The sequence below is a fragment of the Hibiscus syriacus genome, unplaced genomic scaffold (assembly GCF_006381635.1).
Source record: "Hibiscus syriacus cultivar Baekdansim isolate YM2019G1 unplaced genomic scaffold, ASM638163v2 tig00110332_pilon, whole genome shotgun sequence".
Taxonomy (NCBI): domain Eukaryota; kingdom Viridiplantae; phylum Streptophyta; class Magnoliopsida; order Malvales; family Malvaceae; genus Hibiscus; species Hibiscus syriacus.
The window spans coordinates 6002550-6028597 of NW_024062688.1; the positions used below are offsets into that span (position 1 = coordinate 6002550).

The following is a 26048-nucleotide window of genomic DNA, read 5'->3' on the forward strand; positions in this document are numbered from 1 at the left end:
CTAATGCTTCTTGAGCAAAGTTATAATCGTCGGCAGCAGGGGCAAAAGGATAACGATGATCAAAATTATGGCAGCAATGACCGCTATACACGCCCATTTCCTGGAGCTCTTTTGCTGTTCCCTCGCTTCTTGAAGCTGCTCCGTCCCTCGTCTCACGAAGGAGCTGGCATGTGCCACGTTGCTTTCGATGTCGTTCAACTGATGACCCTGAGCTTCGACGAGCGCCGCCATGTCCAGGAATATCTGATGAAGCTCGAGCAAATTCTTTTCGATCTCTTTAACGGCGTCGTGTCGCTCTTGAATCTCGGAGATGGTGTCCAAGATTTGACCCCTCCCTTGTTCTTGGATCGCCCTTTGGAGGAAGCTCTCGCTTTCGCCGCTCGATATCAAATTCTCGATCGTCTCTTCGTCGGGTTTTTGCCCGGTGATGGTGAAATAGCGACGTTCGACGGTTTCTTTGTACTCCGCTTGCATCCTAGCTCTAAAGCCTTGGAACTCATCCATCATTGTCTTCAGTTTCTTACCCAACCCGCTAACGACCGAGGTCCGGGTCCTGTCGGAGGACGATCCGGGTCCACAACCCAGAACATTACGGGCGGCGGCGTTGGATTTCTCAAGAGCTTCGAGCTTTCCTTTAATGACTTTAACTCTCTTGAGAACCTGTTCGACGTCGGAGTCCATTCGGGCACGTAGCTGCTTCATGGTTTTGGCATTGTGCGTCGTCTTGCATTCCTCGTTGGCTTGTTGTAATGCTTTGTACAGCCCCTCCACGGCTTTCATGTCTTCTTTAACATTCTCGACGTCCTCAAAGAATTTGTCGAGGTTAACGGTTTCGGTTCCGGCTTCCACATCATCCATGTACGCCTGTTGTTTCAGGTCCGTGTATTTCCTGAACGAACTCGAGATTAAATCGTTCATCTTGACTCAAATTATTCAATACAATTACTCTCTGTGAAAAAGGGTTGATGTTGGCGTGTGATTGACTAATCTAAATATTTTATTTGTAATGACTTTTTCCTTGTTGGGTTAAAGGCTATCTTCCTCTTCATTGACTGCTAACTGGAGGGTGATTAGCAATCTAGGAGGAAGACAGGAGGAAGACAGAACTGTCGGAAATCAAAGGGAAATAAGACAGGAGGAGTTTACCTTGTTTTCTGTAAGGAAAAAAAATATGTGAGAAAATAGTTAATCCAAAAATGGACATGATTTTCTTGTTCGCCATTAGTGGTTGACCTGGTCATCCCTGTTTCTATCCATCCATCAGACATGGCTAAAATAGATATGGTGCAATTCACGCATGTCTTACGTGAGGCTAATATGACGACAGGCAAGGTGACAAGAAGATATGAAGTATCAGTTCATGCTGTTGCACTGACAGAGCTACTGCTTCTGCTTGACTCGGACCATGAATGGCGGCTATTTTAACTAGATGAAAAAGGCAGAGAAGAAAACATGAAGATTCCGAGATGATTGGATAAAAGGGACAAGACCGGATGCATTCGTTTTTGTTTGAAGGTTCCTCTTCCATTCCATTTTTAGACAACTTAAGCTTTCTGGGTAACTTGTTGTGTTTAATACTTTGAGAACGATGGTGACTTTGAAACATGATTTGATTTAGTCATAGATAGTACCACTAGCAATTTGATGCTATACAAAATCAAGGTTAAATTATGATTTTAGTCCCTTTATTATATTCAATTTTAACATAATTTAATTTCTCTATATTTATAATAGGCTTAATCAGCAAATTGGTTCATGAATAATATCCAAATTCACTTTCTAACTTTTTTTAATAAGACACTAAGTTCTTATATATATATATTATAAAAGTTGAAACAAAATGACAAATGTTTCAAAAAGAAATTAGGCACGAGTTCGTACCTGATTGATTTTATATTTATAGGTTTGTTATTTGTTTATTATATTTATCTACTAAGCTATACCTACAAGTTATGTAGGGATGGTTGAATAGCCCCGATGCTTAGCCAAGAAAAATCAAAAATATTTTATTAATAACATTTGTTGTTATTGTGGGTTGATTTATCACAAAAATCATATTATTAAATAATAATTAATTATCTATTAAAACTATTTAACTGAATAATATGTTATAGTGACGAGAGATGTTGTTTTAATTCCGATTAAAATTAAATTTTAACTTCAATCCCGAATAATTTTTTTTACATTCTTACAAGAATAATGAAGTTAATGACATTTATTAATACCTTATTTTTCATACTTTAGAAGTTTAGTCTTTAGTTTTAGAAGTAGTTGCATTGGTACGGTCTAAACGTAGTATATAGCATGATTGCAAGGAAAGGGCAGGTAATATTAGTAACGGAAACCTCATGCTATATACTAGGTTTAGACGGGTACCAATGCAACTACTTCTAAAACTAAGGACTTAACTTCAAAAGCATGAAAAATAAGGTATTAATAAATGTCATTAACTTCATTATTTTTGTTGATGAGGAAAATGAATTACATTGATCATTTATTTATTTTTTCTTAACTAAACACTGAAAAATAAGGAAAATATTTTCCAAAAATTAATTACAGTGAAATAAACACTCTTAGACTCTACAGCTTATTTTTGACTTCTTCGACCGTCATTAATGGTCAATCATCATCCATCAATCGTAATTCACAACAAGATCGACATGAAAACAATCACATTTCACTTCTCTCTCTCTCTCTCTCTCACACACACTCTTGTTTGAATTAGTTTTACACGAAACTCATCTAAAATTGACGAAAATCAATTTAAATATTCAATGTTCTAATACTTTGCTCTCCTCTGTTTCGAGTTGTGTTATTTGCTTTATGTAAAGAATGTTTTGTGTTGTTTACATTTTCAATCAAACCCCTCAAATATGAGAAAGTTCCTAAGCCTAAAAGATAGTTACTTTACCATTAATTCCGTGAATTTGAAAGAGATTTAAAAAAAAATCTAAATTAACAATGATATAAGATGTTGAGATATGTTTAACGGTGCCTAGAATGATTATAAAAGATGTAAGAAAATGACAGTTTCTGACAGTAACTAAAGTGAAAACACCTCTGTAATTAATAAGACGATGAGATAAATAAAATAAAAGATAAATTTTTTAACTTCCATTTCATCATACGTCAACTTTAAACTGTTCATCATTCAAATGTTGATAGATTAATAATTCAATACTTATATTAAAGTTAAAATCAAAATTTAATGTAATATTAAAATCGTCAACATCAAATTATATTCGAGTACAAACCTAGGCCAACCCAAAACTTAATCTGGCCCGGGTGAACTCGAGCCCAAAATTACACCAATGTAAAAGAAATCAAAACACACCAACCAACCTGACCAAACCCAACCAACACTCAAATTCTCCCTCAAACTTTTCAACAACTATCCATCAAATCCCTTATAATCTACTCCCACGATCTCATCAGCTTCGGGAGGGACAACATCTTGATCATGTTTTTTAAGATATAGAGAAAGAAAAATTAAAAAGGAAACAGTTAGAAAATAAAAATTCAGGGCAGATGTACTAAACTCTATAGGAAGTCAAGTGTATTCTCATTATTTTAAAAAATGGTGAAATTTAGTTTAATATGTTAGAAAATAAAAATTCAGAGGCGGATGTACTAAATTCCATAGGGAGTCAAATGCATCTCCTTGTTTTAAAAAATGATGAAATTTAGTTTAATATGTTAAAAAAATTACATGCCCATTATTTATAAGAGAAAAATGTTAAAATTTTAGAACCACATTAGTAAATTTTTATATCCACCACTGGAAGGATCAGAAGAAAAGAAGAATTAAGAGGCAAGCTGAGCTATTTTGCAGATTATCGTCCTTATTTTCGATCTTAAAGTAATTGATGTGACTCTATTTTATCGATGTGTATATAATTTATAAAGAAAATATTTTTAATAATTTGAAAGCAATTTTAATAAAAAAAACATTTTAAAATTCAGTGATTACATTTATACAAACCTAAAATTTAGTGCATTTGAGATAGTTTACCCTACATATAATTTCACAACTTTTTTCGTTCAAATTATGAGGTCGATATGCATTAAAGGCAAAGGTCGTTATCTTGGAAGAAAAATAAAGAATTTCAGCCACCGGCCAAGCTACCTATAGAATATCCACAAGTCCACCGCCCCCCCCCCCCCCCCTCCCTTCAATAATTTCAACTTGCTATTAAGATGTATTATTTAATGCCATTTCAAATCATAAAAAATAAATTAATTTATCATGTTAGAATCAAACCATAAATAAAAATAAAATCATATCAGAATGTAATCATGTTAAATCATCAAGAATAAAAATAAACACTAGATTTGCATAAGTGTACCCAAGTTTATTGTTGGAGATTACTTAGAAGGTTGAGATCTTTGAATCTTTCTTTGGTTGTGATCTTTCAAGAATATAGAATTCCCTTTAGTATAAACTCTCCGACGGGATAAGAAAAAAATACAAGATTTCTATTTCCTGGGGACCATATCCCCTTTATATAGTTGATTGAATCAATTATTGTTTGTACTTCTAACTCGGCCTCTCATCAAATTATAAATACAACTTTAATAGTATCTATCATTCTATTTCCATGATACTTCTAATAACGTATGACTTTATAACATAATTGGTCACTTAATTTTTTTCATATTTTATGATAACAATATACATTATAAATATGCGCCCCATAATTATGGATTTTAATCCAACAATCTCCCACATGGGCAACTTATGTTTCCTGATAAATGTATAACCTTATGAGCTCAAAATTTATTATCATATAATAAGTATTCTATAACAATCTCGTTCATCAACTATATCCACATAGGATCAAAGTGGCCTTTGCCATATCTATCATGACTAGATCCATCAATGGTCACACATATAAACACATTCAAATGACATAGATCAATCATGGAGCGTAGCATAGAAATTGCATGCAATGTGAACCGCACATGTCTATTTCCAACTTGTCCTCTTTAAACATAAGTGATGCCAATCTCTAAACAATAAAAGAGATTGAATAAACCGAATACTTTATTTATGATCTAAAAAACCAAATACAAAAATGTCAAAAACCGAACATAAGGAAACAAATCTCCCACTCAAACAATAATATCATCAAGTGATATAACACCCATATGAACAGTGTGCTCATGATAGACCTTAGGCACTAAGCTTTTTGTGAACGGATCTGTTATCATGGAGTTTGTTCCAATGTGTTCAATGAATATTTATCCATTTTGCACTATCTCCTTCACAACTATGAACTTTATGTCAATATGCTTTGACTTGGACAAGTTCCTATTGTTGTTGGAATATATTTCTGTAACACCCATATCTCATATACGTCTCGTATTACAAGTTAAAGATATCACATCAATTTAACAAAATGCTTAAAGTTTTGTTTTATTTAAAACAACCCTTTTTACAAATTTAAAATATTTTTCCTTTAATATGCATAGTCATAATATTATGCTTTATTGTTCCAAACAAAGATAATTTTTATGCAACAATTTGGCAGTTCCAAGTTATTTCGTATTTATATTAAACTGCCTACTATTGATTGACTTAAAACCATTTAATACTCTCCATAATATTTATTCTTAAATACAATTATAACTAATATTAACCAAAATTTAAAGCCGTCTTAAATTATTATTACAAGCCCTTTTTAGAATAAATCTGATAAAGCAACCCAACAGATATAATGTACATGCCACTAATCAGTCAAAGTTAGGATGACTTACTGATTCTATGAGTAGGTTTGATTTCCATAAAATGTTGGCAAACTCCTTACTTCACGTCCTCTACTTTATTCGACCCTATGCATGAAAATTTTCACGCGTTAAGTAAAACTTAGTAAGACAAGTAAATAAATCAGAGTGAACTATATCAGTAGAATATCATAAATCTTTAAAAATTCAAACCGAACTTTCCAAGCCATATTTTTCCTCATCAGAAATTTGAAAATCATGGTCTCGTAATTTTATCAAAATCACAATAACCAACATCAACAATATTATACTTTGCATATTATAATGTACATGCTACTAATCAGTCAAAGTTAGGATGACTTACTGATTCTATGAGTAGGTTTGATTTCCATAAAATGTTGGCAAACTCCTTACTTCACGTCCTCTACTTTATTCGACCCTATGCATGAAAATTTTCACGCGTTAAGTAAAACTTAGTAAGACAAGTAAATAAATCAGAGTGAACTATATCAGTAGAATATCATAAATCTTTAAAAATTCAAACCGAACTTTCCAAGCCATATTTTTCCTCATCAGAAATTTGAAAATCATGGTCTCGTAATTTTATCAAAATCACAATAACCAACATCAACAATATTATACTTTGCATATACTTTCAATTCAGACACATTTCAAAACTTTCATATTATCAAAAAATTATCACTATATCACTATTGTGTTGCTTTCCCACAAATGCCACGAAATTTTTTATTTTGTAGTGTTTGTTCTAAAAACATCACAAGATGTATAAAGTTAACGACGTTTGTTCAAAAATCTACTAAAAATACCGTTACGAACCCATTTTGATATAGTGATAATTTCCTACTTTAATATTTTATTTTGAACTTGAAAAATAGATAATAAAGTTTTATAAATATTAATTATTATGAGACTTTAACCCTGTTTGGTGACAGAGGTCAGGCAGATCCGGACGAGGACTGAGATATGTTTTCCAGTGTCTAATTATGAAGAATCATTCGTCATCAACGTTTGGTTTAGAAAAGCAATAGCTTACATCGAATGATTTGGTTCCACGGCAGCACGGCCCACCACCGCCGACTAAACCATCGGTTTTTGTTGCATTGCATGCTTTTGTCTTACTGCCTCAATCACTCTCACTATCACATCCCTTCATCCGCATCATCTGGGGACATCCCCTTACGAAAAGTATATTAAGGGTCCAGATTCGACTGTCGTTATCTGGTTGCTCACAGCCACTTCTTATTTATTCAGTATTCCAGTCGCACCCATTAACTACCAGCTCAAGAAAGATGTCATCGCACCACCTCTATGAGCTCGACTCCACAACCGATTCCGTTGCCTCCTCGCCGCGATCCGAACACCATACTCCTCAAGACGCGCTTGCGCGTGTAAGGTTCATGTGCAGTTTCGGCGGCAAGATCCTTCCTCGGCCGCACGATAATCAGCTGCGGTACGTCGGAGGCGAAACTCGCATTGTCGCCTTCCATCGCTTCACCCCCTTCTCATCGTTCCTAACCAAGCTCTCCAAACTCTCAGGCAATCCACTAAACCACAATTTTCTTTTAATGATTTCTGGATTCATATTTGTCATTTTGATTCATTTGGTTCTTTGATTAGGAATTGGCAACGTGAGTGTTAAGTATCAGTTTCCGAACGAGGATCTTGACGCTTTGATTTCAGTGACGACGGATGAAGATCTGGAGAACATGATGGAAGAATATGATCGGCTAGCTCAGAATCAAAACCCTCGGCTGGCTCGGCTTCGGCTTTTTCTTTTCTCAAAAGGCGATGACGGTTCACGAGCCAGTAGCATCAGTTCACTTCTTAACGGCTCGGTTAATCGTGAAAATTGGTTCTTTGACGCGCTTAACGGCGGTGCCGGTGCTTCAAGGCTCGAACGTGACCGTTCCGAGGCTTCCTCGATAGTATCAGAAGTGCCCGACTATTTATTCGGATTGGACAACTCCGATGAGACCCAACCTCGTGACCCGAAATTAAGGACACATCAACTTATGTACGAGAATAACTCGGTTTCGGACCCCGGTTCTCCTGCCCCCGTTGTTTCTTCTTCTCCTTTGTGTTCCACGTCATCAGTTCCTGTTGTACCTTACGTGAGTAAACCGGATAACCCAGAACCGGTTTTGAAGTCGAAGCAAAATCAAACAGAGAGCTTCGTGGAGCAACCCGTTTCGCAGCCAACGACATATTCGGGTAATGCTCCTACGTGGCATTATGTTCAGGATTCTCATTATTCTGTTCCTCCCGTACAGCCAATACCCGTTTATTATGTACCGGGTCACACACAACCCGGAAACCCTCATGCTCAAGTTCAACAACCACCCTTTCAAATCCGTGCACAGTATGTCCAACAGTATCCAAGTTCATCGGGTCAAACACCCGTCGGGTATCACCAGCAAGTTCCTGGAGTGGGTCAAGCATCGCCCGTAGATCCTTATGATCCGACATGGAGAGTGGGTCCTGATGGAGCAACCCATCAAGTATATTATGGAGTTACGAATACGGGCCCGATGGGAGTTTACCCACGAATGGTGGGGAAGGAATTGGGTAGAAGCGGCTCCGGTATGACACATGATCGGATCTCCCACTCAGGACACTGATTATCAGTATTGTGTCGTTTAATAAATACACAAGATTCATTGGTTGAGTTGGACGTATGCAATAACTATATTTATTTATGCTCGCTTTGTATTGCCTTTAATGTTATTCTATTTTAACATATAAAATTTTCTTGTCGCCCAGGAAAAATAAGTTGCTTCAAATAATAATTGCATTAATATACAGTAAAAATAAAAGTAATTAAAAAAATTGATGAAGAAATTATAAAATTTTAAATTAAATGACCTAAATATAAACACAAACAAAATTGAGCAAAAAAAAAAAAAAAAAGCAGTTTATACTTGATTATAAAGTTGCGAAGAGTTTTAGAAGAGCTTGGATGGTATTTCCTTTTTTCTATCTTGGTTAGAGCATGTTCACGACCCTACATCAAAGATGTTGGTTTAATTGGGTGAAAGAAAAATTAAAAAAATAATTAATTGTCGGAACAAGTTTCATAATTTCAACTACTTTTATGTTTATTTTTAATATAAAATCTATTTGAAAATTTCAGATCTTACTTTACCTATAAATATTTAAAGAATTATACATATCTAAATGCATTCGAATCTCAAATATTACACAATATCTATATATGTCGATTAAACTAAAATTCATTTCCACACCGTGCAATTTGTATTTCTTAATGATTGATAAATGATGACTGTTCATTGTAAACACATGTTTTCGTCTGCAAAATACTTCAACTGTTATTTCTATTTTTAAATATACAAAATTCACCTCTTCACCACCGTCGAGACAATGACCGAAAATTTTGTTTATTTTGAAAATAGTTAAATTATTTAACATTAATCCTGGAAAATATTTAATCGCGTAAAAATAAAAATTCACTATTTTAATGTTCACATCGAGTTCGATTTCGGGCATCAACTTGTCAGGTCAACACTATTTCATATTAAGAATGAACAGCTTGAAAATTGTCTAAATCAAAATTTATCTTTACGCTAATAAAATATAACTTTATTAAAACATAAAATAAAGATTTAGATTTATAATCATATTTTATTTAATAAAAATTCACATATGAAATTTTATCATGACATATATTCAAAGACCACTTTTATAACTATATATATTACTTACTAAAATTCATACATAAAATCTATAACAATTCTTTTAAGCAATATAACTATTATAGAGCTTTTCTAACTCATTTCATAATATAACCATATTAAGATATTGCAGACACTTATAAGTATTTATGCCAACTAGAAATCAGATCAATAGTAGGAATGTCATTATTATTATCGATAAGTAGTCTTCGATGATTGATGTAAAGTTCAACTCCTTACTCCACTCGTTTTCTTTTACCTACGCGTGAAACCATCACACGCTAAGTATACACTTAGTTAGACATTATAAAATATAAAATAAAACATATCGATATATAAAATGTCACATAAATCACAACACATAAATTATCATATAATAATATATGAGGATGTAAAATAGATTTTCAAACCTTTCTTTAAACTGAAATCGGAAAATAATTGGTTCATAGTACATAGGTCAGAATAAACAATTCAATAAGACACTTTATGTCAAATCAAAATATTCGATGAAAGCTTTACTTTAAACGAATCAAATAAACATGCACTTTTCACATTTATTTAACTAAGAATCCAATATATAACAAATGAGAATGCGTGGTATGTGAGTCAGACGAGTGTGCGCAATATGCAGTCGCAATTGTCAGAAATAAATTGCACTCTTGGTGCTAGGTAGAAATATAGGTGATGTAGAACACATTATCACTATATTAAATTAGAAATCAAACATGGCAGCTCACAACGTCAAAACATCATAAAACCCATAATACACATACAATGCCAGACATATGTACACAAATTTGGTATTTCTAGTAAAATAAAAATGTTTCATTCGTTTCAACTAGTCGGTTGTTCCAATCACACCTTAAAATGATTGGTGGCGACTCAAAAAACTTCATTTCAAAAAGTCAATTCGTTGCAACTAGTTGACTTTTCCCAAGGGCAGGTTGCGACATTCATATATTTGATATAGTTGAGCATTATTGTTACTAGTGCTCCGTTATAAAAGAATAATTAACAAAGTCCACATAGTACACCTCACTACTTTCACTTGTTCATTCTTTTGGTCAAGTTTTAATAATACATGTTTTCTTAGGATCAATTTTATTTTATAGTATATGTTTGCTAAGTTAGTTGTTATAAGATGATTTCCTATATATTCATTATTAGAATTTTTACAATCCGAATTATATTGTTTGTTGATTGAACAAAATGATTAGACCTAGAATTCAAATCGGTTATGTAAATTCTTTTGTAGAATTTTATTTTTTACATTAGTAAAAAATTCTCTTCTTTAGTTGGTAGTTATTTTCATTAAGAGTTTTCTATGTAATTTTTCTCTTTTTCATACTATCATTATATTTGTCATTATCTTATAACAAATTGATAAAAGAACATTTCGAAAAACATATTTCAAAAAGTAATCTCGTATTTTGTGAATCAAAATGCCTTTAAAGAATTTTGTGGAAGAGATAGAGAATAATATTAAAAAAAGCTTACAATCTCATATATATATCTTTATTTAATTATTTGACATTTTATAGGTGAAAGGGTGATCAAAGAAAAAATGTAACGCCCCGAATCCCAGGTTAGTAGTTCGGGTTAATCCAAAGGCCAAAGTTGAGCCATTGGACCTTATATTATATTAGTTGGACCAAGTTGTTTTTAGTGGGCTTGATTTAGAGCTCAAGAGAGTTAATGAAGGGTGATGAGTAAAGTATGAAATAAAAGTAAAGGGGGTAAAAGTGTAGTTGCCCATAGCTATTTTGGAAGCTGAAAATCTCTCCTTATGTTATGTTTTCACCGTGAACAACCCCTTACACAACTCACCAAACACTCATCCTATCTTCTCATCTTTATCTCTTTTTCTATCTTCTTTAAGTAAGAATCTCAAAGAAATTCAAGCCTAGTTGGATCCATCCAAGGTAAGATTATTAATCCTCATCATTCTAGCTTTATTTTGAGCTACCTTTCACTAGTTTTTATCCATAGAACCAAAAATGGGTCTTGAGAGTTTTATGAGAATCTATGGATTCTAGCTAAGTTTTGAGTTATAGGGAGTTTGTTTAGATGTTATTCAATCCCTGGATGGATTGATAATCCATTTTCTCATTTTGTTTAGTGAAGGAGATAGGAGAAAGCTCAAGAGCTAAAGGAAAAGAAAAGTTGAATCTTGAGTGAGTTGAGAAAGTTTCTAGCCATCCAAGAAGCAAGGTAACACCTTTACAACTCTTCTATACTCTTAGTGAGTCATTAGAAGTTCAAAATAGTTTAAATGGTTGAGTTGAGCATGATGAGCATTTCCATGGTGAAATTCTTGTTTTAGAGTTTTAAATATGTTTAAAGTCTCTATTATGACCTTCGTTGATCAAATAAAACTTTAAGCATGTTTGGGGACCTCAGTAAGGTCTTTGGGATTGAACTATAGCATTTTAGTATGTGTTATATGATTTTTTGTAGGTAAAGTAACAATACTATTGGGATAACATCGATACTAGTTCTTTGTTTTGGGCAAATTCTTGAGTTTCTGGGCAAAAGTATCGATAATCTTTCAAGAGTATCGAAACTTTGGGTCATAGTTTCGAAACTCCCATAAAGTTTCAAAACTAGGCAGAACATAATGTTTAAAAGTATTGATACTTATATAAAGTATCAAAACTTTTGCAGTAGTATCGATACTCTTGGGTTAGTATCGATACTTTCAGTCTATTCTGGGCAAAAATGTCAGTTTTTAAGGGAATTAGACTTGAGGTACCCCAAAACTTATTTTTATCATCAAATAAGACTGCAAGTGAGAATATTAATGATATTAATTACACTTAGAAACAAGATTTATTAGGATGACATAAAAATAGCCTTGGATGATGCTCGGGAAACAACCACGACACCTGAATTCCTTTAGAAAATGCTAGCATTATCGAAAGTATAGATTCAGTTCGGATATATCTTTAGGTAGGGTCGAGGCCCTTCTGACTAACTATGTTTACTGAGGCCTTAACACTCTTTAGAAGAAAGGGTGGGTTAGTAAGGGGTATGGTTTCCGATGCAGAGAATTCCAAGGGCCATATCCAGAGTGGACTAGAGGGGTATGTGAGCTCCGAGATGCAGAACCCTCAGCGCACCATGATGTCTACCATAGCATAGAGAGTGAGTATTCGAGAATACTCATTAAAGCAATTTTAAAGCATACTAGCTTGGGCGCAAGGTCCAACACTCAAGTAGTGGGCTAGTATAACAGAACAGATAGTAGAACATATATCAGTAGACTTGATAGCTTGAGCATGTCGTGAACACTTTTAGTATGGCTTAGTTGTTAGTGTGGTACTGAGCTAGTTAGTTCAGTGTTTGGAATTTATTTCCTTACGTAGGTTAGTCGAGGAGCAGTCCAAGGACTTTTTTACAGTAGTGATCCAGACCCAACTAGTGCAAAGTACGTCTCAAGTTCATCTTTAGAGGGCATGTATATTTGTAAACCCTTATTTGTATATTTTTGTATGAGTCATAACTCATTTTATACTATGATATGTATGATTTAAACATTATTTTGGGAGCTTCTAATGTAAACTATTTTATTTAAATTGTACTTGACTTATTTTAGCATGAGTGGTTACAAATGGTCATTTTAAAAGAAACAAAATTGGTTAGCCACTCCTGTGGTTCCATGTGGTATTATGATCGGTCGACAATATGTCGTACTGGTTTAGGGTGTTATAAAAAATCATTTAAAAAATGCCACATAATCTAATTTAAAGAAAGTTGTCTAGAGATTAAAATTTAGGGATTAAAAAGAAGGATAAAAAGTTAAAAAAATAGTTAGTAAATATAGGAAGTTGGTTTAACGTATCTATTATAAGCATTTGGTATTTGAGAAAACAATTGATTTGTTACCTGAAAATTAGCAAACAAACCCTCAAAAAGCACAAATTAAGGCATCAAAGAATGTATAAAAACCCCCATCTTGCTCTTCTTCTTCCACACTGAATAAAGCTCAAAGCATTTCCCATTTGTTTTCTCATTTCAAACATTCCTCAAATGGAGTCCAAGGTAAGGGCGATGTTGGGTCTCATCCTAGCCTTGGCAATGGTGCTCGAATGCGTCAAATGTCACACGGTCAGCCTGGATTCATGCAATCGGGATGGCAACGGTAGCATCGAATGCGAGACCGATGATTTAATGGATACCGAGTTGTATATTCGACAACTTGCAGGGGGAAGGAAAGCCATCAGCTATGAGGCAATCAGGCATAATGCGATCCCATGCAGCCGGCCTGGACGCTCTTACTACAATTGTAATGGACGAGGAAAGCAAGCTAACCCTTACACTCGTGGTTGCACTACAATGACCCATTGCCGTAGGATTTATGAATGAAGACAACATTTCCCAACACCGAGGATCAAATATATATATATATATATATTCATACGCATAATATATTTTGTCAAATCCTTCAATAATGTTCATTTGAAATGTGAAAAAAATGGGAGAGATGAGGAGAAATAATGATATGATCACTTCTATCTTGCTTTGAATGTAGTTTAAAGTTGTATGGTTTTTATATTTCAATCTAATCCATGAATCATTGAATTTCCAAATTGTTGTTAATCAATGGATACCATGAAACTTTATCGATTTCGGTACATCTTCTATATTCAATCCCACTACAAAGGAAACAAAAAACAAATTTTGATTATTTGGGGATTAATTGAAAATTTTTATAGTTAAGTGACAAAAATAAAAATATATTAATAGTTGAGTGACTAAAGAGAGAATTCACCTTTTTAAGTTAAGCGATACACGTGTGTGAATCTATTTACTCCAACATCAAACTTAGTATATTTCATTTTTAACTGCTTTCAATTTTTGGCTTAATCAAGTCAACTGCCTTAAGGCTTTAAGTATACATCTTTTTCTTTTTAAGTATCTAATTTTTTTTTATCAAAATAAGTACCTAAACTGTTAAATATAAATTTTTATTTAAGAGGAAAAATATATAATATTTTTATTTAACAAAAGAGTTAAAAGGTTTGAATCATATTATTTGTATTTGGAGGGACTAGAAACATAAATTATCCATTCAGTGAACCGGAGTCAAAGGTCACTAGCTAACCCTGTCTTGGTTGAAACAAAGTAAGGGCAATGACTGCTCGCCACAAACAATTTTTTAAAAAAGAGTCATATTTTTCACATTAAAATTCATTCTTATCTTCTTAGATTCAATGATAATTTTTTAATTTTTTTTACATAATATAAATTATTGAATAACGTACATAAATGGACTTTAAATTATGTTAATTTTTTTTATATTTTTAAAATTTTAAAAATTATAAAATAATCATTAAATTTATTGAACGGGTTACAAAATAATCATTATATATTATACAATAATTATATTTTGATAAGTTTGAGTATCATTTTATAATTTTATAATAGTTTAATAAGTTTAATAATCATTCTGTAATAATTTGATAAAATTTAATGATCTTTTATAATCATTTGGAAACTTTAATGACTATTTTGTAACTTCTAAAACTCTAGTGAGGAGAAAAATTATTTCAGCATAGTCTACTGACATTTTTTATATTTTACCCTAAATTGTTAGTTGCTATTATTTGAATAATATTGTGGAGTTTTTTAATATATAAAACATTTATATATATTTGATTAACATATAAATTTATTTTAATGACGTTATAATTGTAAAAAAAAAGTTTCTTATACATTTTGACAAAAACGATGTTATTAATTTATACGAATTGATAATATTATAAAAGTTGAGGGACCGAGTTATTCAAATTAAAGCAAAATCAATAACTCATAAATTAAGTTCAATAAAGGGACTAGAATCATGTTTAAACCTCTATAGAATAATCTTTCTGATTCGTCCCATTCTGGTCAAAACTAAAAGGCTTCATTCAACAATCAACTCTTGATCTTTATTTCTTTAGTTAGGAATCTAAATTACACTTTGATCAAATCAGATATCTAGATTATTATCAATAATTGAATTCATCAAGTAAATTCAGTGATGAAATATAGTTTTGTTCTTCTCTAAAACTCTCGGATTCCACCCATTGTGTCTGTATAGTGTATACATTATCATTTGCCAATTATTAGAAAAGATTCTGGACAAATACTACGTTGTAATCATACAAATTATTTAAAAATATGTTATCAATAATATTTAAAAAATTCTATTTTTCACTTTTCTTAAAAAAACTATTTTATTTTGGCACATAACATTTTCTGATAGTATCATATAATACTTTTTGATAGTGCTATCAGTTATGTGATAATTTTATGGTTTTATAATGTCATTTTAAATGGTAAAAGGTAACGGTGCGGATAAAAAAAATGTTTACATATTATATTATATTAGTTACCTAACATATATAGTATAGTTTTGATATTTGATAAACACAAAAATAGAGTTTAGGGGGTGATGGTGGAATTAAGCGGAACTTAAAACCCAATGGAGAATAAAATTCTGAGTCAAAAAGGTGCCACTTTTTGACATTTTGAAGATAGTGTGGAGAAGGGAATAGCATTTTGAAGTTGATAACCTTTGAGTTTCTCGAGGTTGATTCACATTCACCAATTAAATTCCATGGCCACCCTTTGAATCTTCTTTGCTGAATTCATACACATTCCAACAAGTACAATCTCTGCACTTCCTCTAATGATATGAAAACCAACAACAAAAACAAGAACCCAGTTTCTGTTTTTCTTTCTTCATTAATCTTTCTTCTATCTTCTTCACCTCTGTTTTGCCATGGGGTTGATATAATCCGACCAGGTGACACCGTGAAAGATGGCGAGACGTTGTTGTCTGAATATGGGATTTTCGAACTGGGATTTTTCAGCCCTGAAAATTCCAGTTCTAGATATATCGGAATATGGTACGAGGTTGATGTAAAAGCAGTTGTATGGCTTGCAAATAGAGATAAACCAATATCTGATAGAAATGGAGTTTTGAGGATTGGATTTGATGATAATCTGATTATTCTCGACGGGAACAGCATTTCAGTTTGGTCCTCTAATGTTTCGGGTTTGTCATCGAACAACACTGCTGCATACATTTTTGCCTGGTATGAGAGTGCCGGTGAATCCTGCAATAGGGGAGTTTCGATTTTTCAGATCGTGGAAATCGGCTAATGATCCTTCTCCGGGGAACTACAGCGCAGGGATCGATCCTAACGGAGGTCCTCAGGTTGTGATATGGGATCCAACGAGAAGAAGATGGAGAAGTGGACAGTGGAATTCAGTGATTTTCACAGGTGTTGTCAATATGAGTAATGTTGCTAGTGTCTTATATGGATTCAAGCTTTCTCAGGCTGATGAAAATAGGACTCAGTACTTCACGTATGATCCGTTGAACCCTTTGGATCTATTGCGGTTCCGAATCAGTTGGGATGGATTCGAACAACAGTTGAGGTGGGATGATGGTGAGAAGAAATGGACTATTTTGCTATCACAACCTGACCCTGCTAACAGATGTGATCTTTACAACTATTGTGGGAATTATGCAACTTGTGACAACTTTGTTTCTCAAAGTACTTGCAATTGTTTGCAAGGGTTTAGGCCAAAGTTTCCAGATCAGTGGACAAGAGGGAACTGGTCGGGCGGGTGTGAATGGAGGGTCGAACTGCAGTGTCAAAGGACCAATGGGACTGCAGGGGGAAATGGATATGGTAAACTGGATGGGTTTAAGCAATTAGTGTGCATGAAGTTTCCTGATTTAGCAAACTTGTGGTTATCGGCAAGGAGCTTAGATGCTATTGAACGAAGTTGCTTGGGGAATTGTTCATGTACTGCATATGCATTTTTTTTCTGGCATTAGATGCATGATATGGACTGGAGATTTGGCTGATGTTCAGCAAATCGAACAAAGTGGACGTTTACAGTTCTTCTACCGCCTCCATCATTCCGAATTACATGCTTTTCGATACCCAAAAGTCGTCTTTTCTTGCTGAATTGCTTAAAATTTGCAGAATCTACATCATGTTGTTGACATGATTCTTTGATATATTAGTGAAATCCCATCATTTAGAGGCTAAAAAGAACCAAACTCGAATCTTATACAGGAATTTGATATTTCATGTTAGATTTTAAACAAATAATGGACATGACATATTTGTACAATTATTTCCATATTAACACCTTTAATCTTCAGTTCAAACACAGATGACAGGAGGAAGATACCCAAAGCTGTGATATTTATAGTTTCTCTGTTGGGGGCATTCTTCTTGGTGGTGTCTCTATGGCTGCTAAGGAGATACAAGAAGGATCTGAAAGGTATGAAACTCTATGTTAACACCGGACTCTTCGAACATATACCTGTATTTGCTACTCACATCCGAGTCTATCATAGGCATGATTTGCAGAGGAGGCAGCTTTAAGCTGTCTAGTGTGCCATTTGGTATTAATTTGTGAGCTTTTTTTTCCGGGTTTGTCTGCAGTTTCATCAATGGCGTGTTGCAAGGACAAGGATCCAGAGGTTTTCGATGAGTCCAAATCGAGCAAAGAATTATAAGAAGATCTTTCAGGAACATCAGACATCCTTACAGATGGGAATCAAGTTAATGGACCAGAGGTACCAATTTTTAATTTCAGCATTGTGGCAGCTGCAACAAACAACTTTTGTGCAGAGAACAAACTCGGGCAGGGAGGTTTCGGTGTCGTATACAAGGCGAGTTCCACTAAATTGTAATGGAAGTATTCATAACGGTCCTGGTCGTAGGATGTAATTTCCATGTTGAACTACATATCAGGATTTGATGGTCATCCTGATGTATAGGGATAACAGTTGATATGATAATGTTGTCGAGTTTAAAGTGATAACAATTGCTGTTAATTTTGGAAACAGGGAGATCTTCCTGGTGGTCAAGAAATAGCTGTAAAGAGGCTTTCAGGACAGTCAGGTCAGGGCTTAGAGGAGTTCAAGAATGAGATTATCCTGATAGCCAAATTGCAACACAGAAACCTTGTTAGACTATTGGGATGCTCTATTCAAGGGGAAGAAAAGATGCTGATATATGAATATATGCCCAATAAAAGTCTGAACGACTTTCTTTTCGGTATGTTCCCCCGATATTTCTCGTATTTGGTACATATTCGAAACTCATACCTGATAAAACTCTTTCATGGTAGCCAAAGAAGCACCGCTCGACTGGAGAATCTGACTCAGCATTATCGAAGGCAGAGGGCTTCTTTACCTTCATCGAGACTCGAGACTTTGAATAATTCATAGAGACTTAAAGGCCAGCAACATCTTGTTGGATGCCGAAATGAATCCGAAGATTTCAGACTTCGGCATGGCCAGCAACATAGTAAGTACTAGCATGCTCAATTTTCAGATAATATCACTGTCAAATCTAATGTTTGTCTTGAATTGCAGTGGATATATGTTTCCTGAATATGCCATGGAAGGCCTGTTTTCAGTGAAATCAGATGTTTATAGCTTTGGCGTATTGTTGTTGGAAATTGTTAGTGGACGTAGAAATACAAGCTTCCGCTAATCTGAGCATGCAAGCCTTATAGCATATGTAATTGAGAAGGCCAACTGTGAAACAATATAATTTTATGGAATTTGTTTCAATCGGGGTTTTTTTTTTCAGGCATGGCAACATTGGAACGAAGATAAAGCGATGGAAATCGTTGATCCCTCGATCCGGGATTCGTGCTCTCCAAACGAAGTGTTGAAATGCATACATATAGGCATGTTGTGCGTGCAAGACTCCGTGACGCATAGGCCGACGAAGGCCGCCGTGGTGTTGATGCTTGAGAGTGAAGCTCCTACACTTCCGATGGCAAGGGAAGCCACTTTTAGTTCCATGAGAAGTTCCATTGATGGTCAATACGTCTTGGACGGTCAAGAAATTGTGTCATCTAATGATGTTACAGCGACAATGATAGTAGAAGATAAATTAATTAGAAAACTCTATCATTTTTTTTTATAAAATATATGCATATTATTGATATTAAAATTGTAACAGAGTTACGTGTACATGCAAATTCAAATAAAATTATATTTGTAATTATGAAAGTTTTGTCTTTTCTATAGAATAGGATTATAGTATAGAAATTTGACATCAAAACTGGATCAATTTTATTATTCAACTTTTAAATTTCACTCGACTAATAAAACTAATAGGAAAAAAAATGTTACACTATTTTTAACTAAAAAATCCAACAGATTAAAAACATTATCCACAATCCAAGAATTAAATGTGCTTGGATTCTAGTTTCCAAATGCAATTCAAATAGCAAAATATATCCATCTCCACCTAATAATTGTCTAGGATTTTTGCTTCCATAATTAGCAAAGATACAAAGAACTCTTCTATAAATCCCACTAAAAGATTCACTTTGCTTATCATCATCTACGACACAACAATACTAAGAAATCGATTTCATTTTCTTCTCCAATCAGCTGCAAAACTATCTACAAAGAGATGAAGATGTCTTCTCTTGGCGTCGCTTCCCTTCTTGTCATCTTGATCGTAGCTTCTTGTCAGCATGGATATATACAATCTTTCTCCCCTTTGGTATCTTAACAAGTTGTTTACAAATGTTATTTGATTTAATTTGCAGGTGCATCGAACTCGGTAGAACAAGAAACAACAGTGGGGTGTACGAACGACAAAGAGTGTGCGGATATATGTGCAGTGTTGGTATTGGGTATTGCGACTTGAGCCGCAAATGCAGGTGTGAGCACGCCATCATGGATGCTAATTGCAACAACAGACGCCTATTGTGCCAAGCTTCGTCCACCCAGTAGCAAAATCCATAGTTCTCGGTGGCACTCTTGTATGTTGAGAAATAAATAATAAGTGAAACATATTTTACATCTTTTTCAACAGATTTGTCAAAAGCACAAGTCTGACTTGAGGGTTGATTGATTTTTAAATTGCTATGGAGGTACCCCCTTTTGACCGCCAAGCCTGACATTGCATACCCATTCCATTTACTTGTTCATACCATTACGTATGTAACAAATGTTAGCGCAAACAATCCAGATAAGTATAATATAAAAAATGATTAAAAAAATCCAACCCCGCAAATTTTACGGTTAGAATTGGATTTCTCTGTTTTTGCTCCGCTCTAGCAAGGAAGATCCGGAGGTTATAGACTGATCGGATGTAAGAAACCCTGTCCCGGTCCCGATACTCAAAGATTGATCCGACATTGTAACGAATCTTGCTGCCGAATAGGGAAGCGTGGATGGCTGAGGGAGATTGATTGATTTACTTCCGAGCATGAGAATAACCGACGACATTGTAGGCCTCACTGCAGGGTCATCCTGAACACACAACAATGCAATATGTATCCATCTCACAATCTCTGAAACCGGACAATCGTCGGCGATGTTCGGGTCGATCAACTCATCTCCTCTGCCTTCGTTCCAAACCATCCAAGCCTATGAAACACAAAGTCCTAATTAGGGGCACAAGCCTTAAGTTCAGGTGCCTGGAAAAATGAAATAAAGAGAGAATGAATGCATACATATGTGACAAGGATTTGGCCACCGTCCAGGTAATGGTAGAATCCCCTGTTTCTTTTACCACTTATTATTTCTAGCATTAGGATACCGAAGCTGTAAACATCAGTCTTGTTTGAAAACAAGCCTTCTAGTGCATATTCCGGTGCCATGTATCCGCTGCATATGACATAAATTTAGACTCCTTTCTCATTTCGATTTGGATTCGGTTAAGGAACCAAAATGAAGTACTTACTACGTGCCGACGACATGAACCGTGTTGGCTTCGAGTCGGTTGCCTCCAACTATTCTTGCAGTGCCAAAGTCTGATATTTTAGGGTTCATGTCATCATCTAACAAAACATTGCTGGCCTTCAAGTCCCTATGGATTATTTTAAGTCGAGAATCCTCATGTAGATATTGGAGCCCCCTTGCCGTTCCGATAATGATGTTGGCGCGTTTCTCCCAGTCTAGCACTGCCTTGCTTTTCTCTGGATCTGCCTTCGGAAACATAGCATAAGAGCAAAGCAACATTCTTAGCTATTGGAAAACTTGTATCGAACCAGGTTCGACACATATTCGAGCATGAACATAAGAAAACATGATGTGTGAGGGAGAGGAATGAACCGAAAAGGAAGGTGTCCAAGCTGGTGTTAGCCATGAATTCGTAGACAAGAAGCATTTCGTCTTTCTCCAAGCAATATCCCAATAGCCTCACGAGATTTTTATGTTGAAGCTTAACGATTAATTTCACTTCATTCTTGAACTCTCCGAGACCCTGCCTTGATCTCATGGAAAGCCTTTTAACTGCTATGACCTTCCCATTGACCATTTTCCCCTAAAAAAAAATCGAAAATTCCGAAACATGATGTTAACTGCAAGTTCCCCTAGTAATCCTACCATAAACAATAGATGAATGTTCCTACTTTCAACCTTGTAAACAGGGCCGAAACCGCCTTCTCCCAGCTTGTTTTCCTCGGAGAAGTCGTTCGTTGCAGCATGTATGGTAGCTAAATCAAACTGAAGCATCTCGTCGTCGTGATCCTCATCCGACAGATTAATACCCAACTCCATCAAATCTGGAGTCTTTGAGGAACGAGACCTTCCTAGTAAAACCTTTTCTCTAGTTTCTTCATCTGAGTATTGAGTCACAATGTTCAAATTTGATAAGAAATCAATATATATATATATATGTCATATAGCCTGAAAATGTAAAGGGAAATTACCTTTAAAACGACGTCGTCTTCTCTGATACAGGAAACCAACTAGAACTGCAACGACAAAAACTCCTGCTAATGATGATACGATGATTATTATGATCCTTCTTGTGCTATTGCCCCCCTTTCCTGTTGTTAAATCGACCAAAATACGACGCATGAGTATACCGTGTCTGATACATACTAGTTCCCGATCCTGATATTTTAGCCCGAGTAACATAGTCTACGAAATAAGCCTATTTGACTTACCTTGGTTCTCCGATGGGGGAGCCGGTGGCTGATCGGATATCGGATTCATGTCAAACCTCAAATAACAAGTCGGAGTCAGAACTTGCCACCCTGTTCTGTCCATGCAACAAGCCTCGGTTCGGTTTAACAAATATCTCAAACAAGTAGAACAAGAAGTAACAGTAAGATCTCTGCTGCACTGTGCTCTGCCATATCGACGCCCCGATCCATCTCGCGCATCCAATCCGCCTTCGGTTGACATATTCGCAGCGAATATAGCTTGTTCGACTAGAGAGTAAACAAAGCCTCGGGTACCGATATCTCCTTCGGGAGGTGAAGTGGTGTTCTCAGGATTCCACCTTAAATTGAATGGTTCGAGCGTAGCTTGTCCGAAGAAATTGATGTCCGAATATCTTACCATGCATAGTTCGAACCACATGATTGCTCTTCTGTCATTGGGACAGTTTCGTTGGATCAGTTGAGTAATATTGTTCATACAAGTCCGACAAACATCGCGGGTAACATCGCCTCGGCAAAGGAAGAGACTGTAGACTCCATTAAAGCTACCGTTATAGAAGGTGTTTTCGGAAGCTCTAGCGGCCATAGAATCCATAAGAGTCGCTACATTCGATCTGTAATCGGCGGTTGCCGTCTCGTTATCCGGTCCTAAGCAATAGTAATCGAACAACTGGGAACTGGTGAAGTTTATAAGCACAAGGATGGTGATGAAGCATAAAGGCAAGGCTCCGGGTTTGTGGCAAAGGAGACGAGCCATTGCTTTTGAAATTAGTGGTTTGATCAATATCAATACAGAAGCTGTGTTTATACGCTCTGTCTAATGGATTTTAGTAAACGTAACACTTTTTTGTACCTTCCACGGTTGGCGCTTCGCTTTGACCGGCGGCCCGTGAGAAAGTGGACAACTGCACGCAACTATTTGACTTTCTTGGTCCAACTCGAATAGAAAACTGAATTCCTTCGCAGATATCAATTATCATTCGTTTAAATCCGAATGCACTCCCTATGCTTTATTATTACATTGTATATTTTCACATGTATTATTTGTATATATAAGTGTATCTTGTGCTTGTAACTTCAAAATAAAATCATTAAGAAAAAGTATGTATAATATAAATTAGATGTAAAATCTAATTGAAAAGAGAAGCGTGAGAGAGATCAAAAATTTCGAGAGGAAAGAACGAGAGAAAAATCATTTTGACAATCTTGGTCAATTTTGATCATCTCTTCAATAGATGCTTCATCCTAACTCGACTAAGCTGATTCTTGAATAATGGTTGGAAAATTTAGATTTCCCACGGTTTAATTTTTTTAAACGAGAGCTGTAATGAATTTAGATTTTAAAGTCAATTTCATTTTTTTAATGAAATATTTATTATATGGTTGGATATTATAATAACGGGTGTAAAAAAATAGAAGGTTTAAATTCACGAACTAGTCGTATACCATTCATTTATGTTTATGTATCAAGCTAAATAAATGAGTGTAAGTAAATTTGTGTGGTCGTTTAATAAACAAATGAACAAAAGTGTGTTTAATTCGTTTATGTTTATAAACAAACTCGTTTACCTGATTTTCTTTTTCACTTTAAATATTGGTGATAATAGGGACTAAAATGAACACAAGGTGAACTTTGGAGTTCAAAATGTGAAACCTAAAGAGCTAAAGAACTAGTGAATTTTGAATATGTAAATAATATTCTATAACGTTAAATGAGCATGTTCGTGAACATATAAATAAACATATTTGTTAACGTTAAACAAACATATTCGCGAACAATACATAAACGAACATGAAAACCTTAAAATAAATAAACAAAGATGAACACGATAGTAATAATTGAAACAAATACAAACACATTCAAAAATAAATAAACAAACATAAACACTACATTAAAAATTTAAACGAACGCAAAACACCTTAAAAAATAAATAAATGAACATAAACATAATATTAAAAATTTAAACGAACATGAACATAATATTATTTATTTAAAGTAGTTAATTTATACTCGTAGTTATAATCTAATAATTACATATTTAATTATAGTTGAGTTTTTGTCTAAACTCTAAAATCATGTTATTTTTATGATTTTATTTGGTGTCCTTATTTATACTCTTTTATGATTCCATTGATTGATTTGTATTATTTGAAAATATATATTGTGGGATTGTGTTTGTGATAATTATTAATTTAATATTGGTTACATTTTCATTATATTTTATTTGTATGCTTGATTTCTTTCTAACATATTAATGATAGCGTCATCAATATTAATATAAAATTATAGTAATGACAATGAACTCTATTACAATTTAAATACGATATATATAGAATGATTGTACACAACTATTAAAATAAAAGAAACACAATCAGATATATAAAATAATAAATAGTAAATGAGAATTAAATAAACACGTGTCGAACAAATCAATGCCTGAGAAAGTGGTGCATGACGAGAGATATAGTCAAAGGCGGCGGCACCAACCTCAAATATACTAAAATGTTTATTTGTCAGAAGAATAAAGTAACGCAAATTTGATTATTGAAGATAAGATAAGAATTACAAATTGATCATACAAAATAAAAAATAAAATTTAGAAGGTAATATGAAAGAATTCATATGGACGATGATGTAGAGGTTACAGACCGATGAGATGCAAGAAACCGTGTCCCGGTCCCGATACTCGAAGATTGACGACATCAAAACAAATCTCGCAGCAGAACATGGAGGTGTTGATCGCGGAGGGAAACTGATTGATTTGCTCCCCAGAATGAGAATAACCGATGACATTGTAGGCCTCCCTGCAGGGTCATCCTCAACACACAACAAGGCAATGTGTACCCATCTCACAACCTCCGAAACCGGACAATCGTCGGCCATGTTCGGATCGATCAACTTGCGTCCTCTGCCTTCGTTCCATACCATCCATGCCTGTGTACCACATAGTCCTAATTAGGGACAAATCCTTAAGTTCAGGTGCCGGGAAAAGGAAAATATGGAGAGAAAGCATACATATGTGACAAGGATTTGGCCACAGTCCAGGTAATGATAGAATCCCCTGTTTCTTTTACCACTTATTATTTCTAGCATTAGAATACCAAAGCTGTAAACATCAGCCTTGTTTGAAAACAAGCCTGCATAGGAAACAACTTTCCATTTGGATTCGGTTAAGGAACCGGAATGGAGTACTTACTATGTCCCGACAATTCAATCTTAGGGTTCATATCATCATCTAACAAAACATTGATGGCCTTCAAGTCCCATTGCGACCTGCACCAAGTCAGACGCACAATCGAACATGAACATAGGAAAAAAAGAACACCAACTCAGATGTATGAGGGACAAGAGCAAACCCAAAAGGAAGGCGTCCAAGCTGGTGTTAGCCATGAACTCGTAGACGAGAAGCTTTTTTTTCCTCGGACAACCTTTTCGTAGCAGCGTGTACGGTAGTTAAATTAAACTGATGCATCTCGTCAGCGTGATCCTCATCTGATAGATGAATACCCAACTTCATCAAATTTGCAAGCTTTGAGCTATGAGAACTTCCTAGTAACACCATTATGTTAACATTTTGTAGGAAATCAATATTATATATCAATGTTCAAAAATTGATGTACGAATATCTCAACATGCATTGTTCATACCAAATGATCGCTCGTTTATCGGAAGGGCAA

The 26048-nt window shown here is 34.7% G+C and overlaps 4 protein-coding genes and 1 pseudogene across 4 annotated transcripts; 3 read left to right on the forward strand and 2 right to left on the reverse strand.

Moving 5' to 3' along the window:
- LOC120120018 (syntaxin-124-like) lies at nt 1-1070 on the reverse strand. The gene has a single exon (XM_039139780.1). The coding sequence runs from the start codon at nt 916-918 to the stop codon at nt 1-3; it is 918 nt and encodes a 305-aa protein (XP_038995711.1). The 5' UTR covers nt 919-1070.
- A 5955-nt stretch (nt 1071-7025) lies between these two features.
- LOC120119825 lies at nt 7026-8505 on the forward strand. Its single transcript, XM_039139628.1, has 2 exons — nt 7026-7281; nt 7363-8505. The coding sequence occupies exons 1-2, from the start codon at nt 7035-7037 to the stop codon at nt 8361-8363; spliced, it is 1248 nt and encodes a 415-aa protein (XP_038995559.1). The 5' UTR covers nt 7026-7034; the 3' UTR covers nt 8364-8505.
- Nucleotides 8506-13463: 4958 nt separating this feature from the next.
- Nucleotides 13464-13799, forward strand: LOC120120019 (protein RALF-like 19). Its single transcript, XM_039139781.1, has one exon. It carries the CDS (start codon nt 13464-13466, stop codon nt 13797-13799), a length of 336 nt encoding a protein of 111 aa, XP_038995712.1.
- A 2258-nt stretch (nt 13800-16057) lies between these two features.
- On the forward strand, nt 16058-20208 carry LOC120120021 (annotated as a pseudogene).
- Nucleotides 20209-20499: 291 nt separating this feature from the next.
- On the reverse strand, nt 20500-25933 carry LOC120120022 (cysteine-rich receptor-like protein kinase 6). The gene is made up of 12 exons (XM_039139782.1): nt 25800-25933; nt 25568-25644; nt 25387-25508; nt 25021-25305; nt 23224-23320; nt 22374-23129; nt 22134-22253; nt 21841-22043; nt 21535-21745; nt 21164-21404; nt 20934-21087; nt 20500-20847 (listed from the first exon to the last, which is right to left on the reverse strand). The coding sequence occupies exons 1-12, from the start codon at nt 25931-25933 to the stop codon at nt 20500-20502; spliced, it is 2748 nt and encodes a 915-aa protein (XP_038995713.1).
- Nucleotides 25934-26048: the final 115 nt, after the last annotated feature.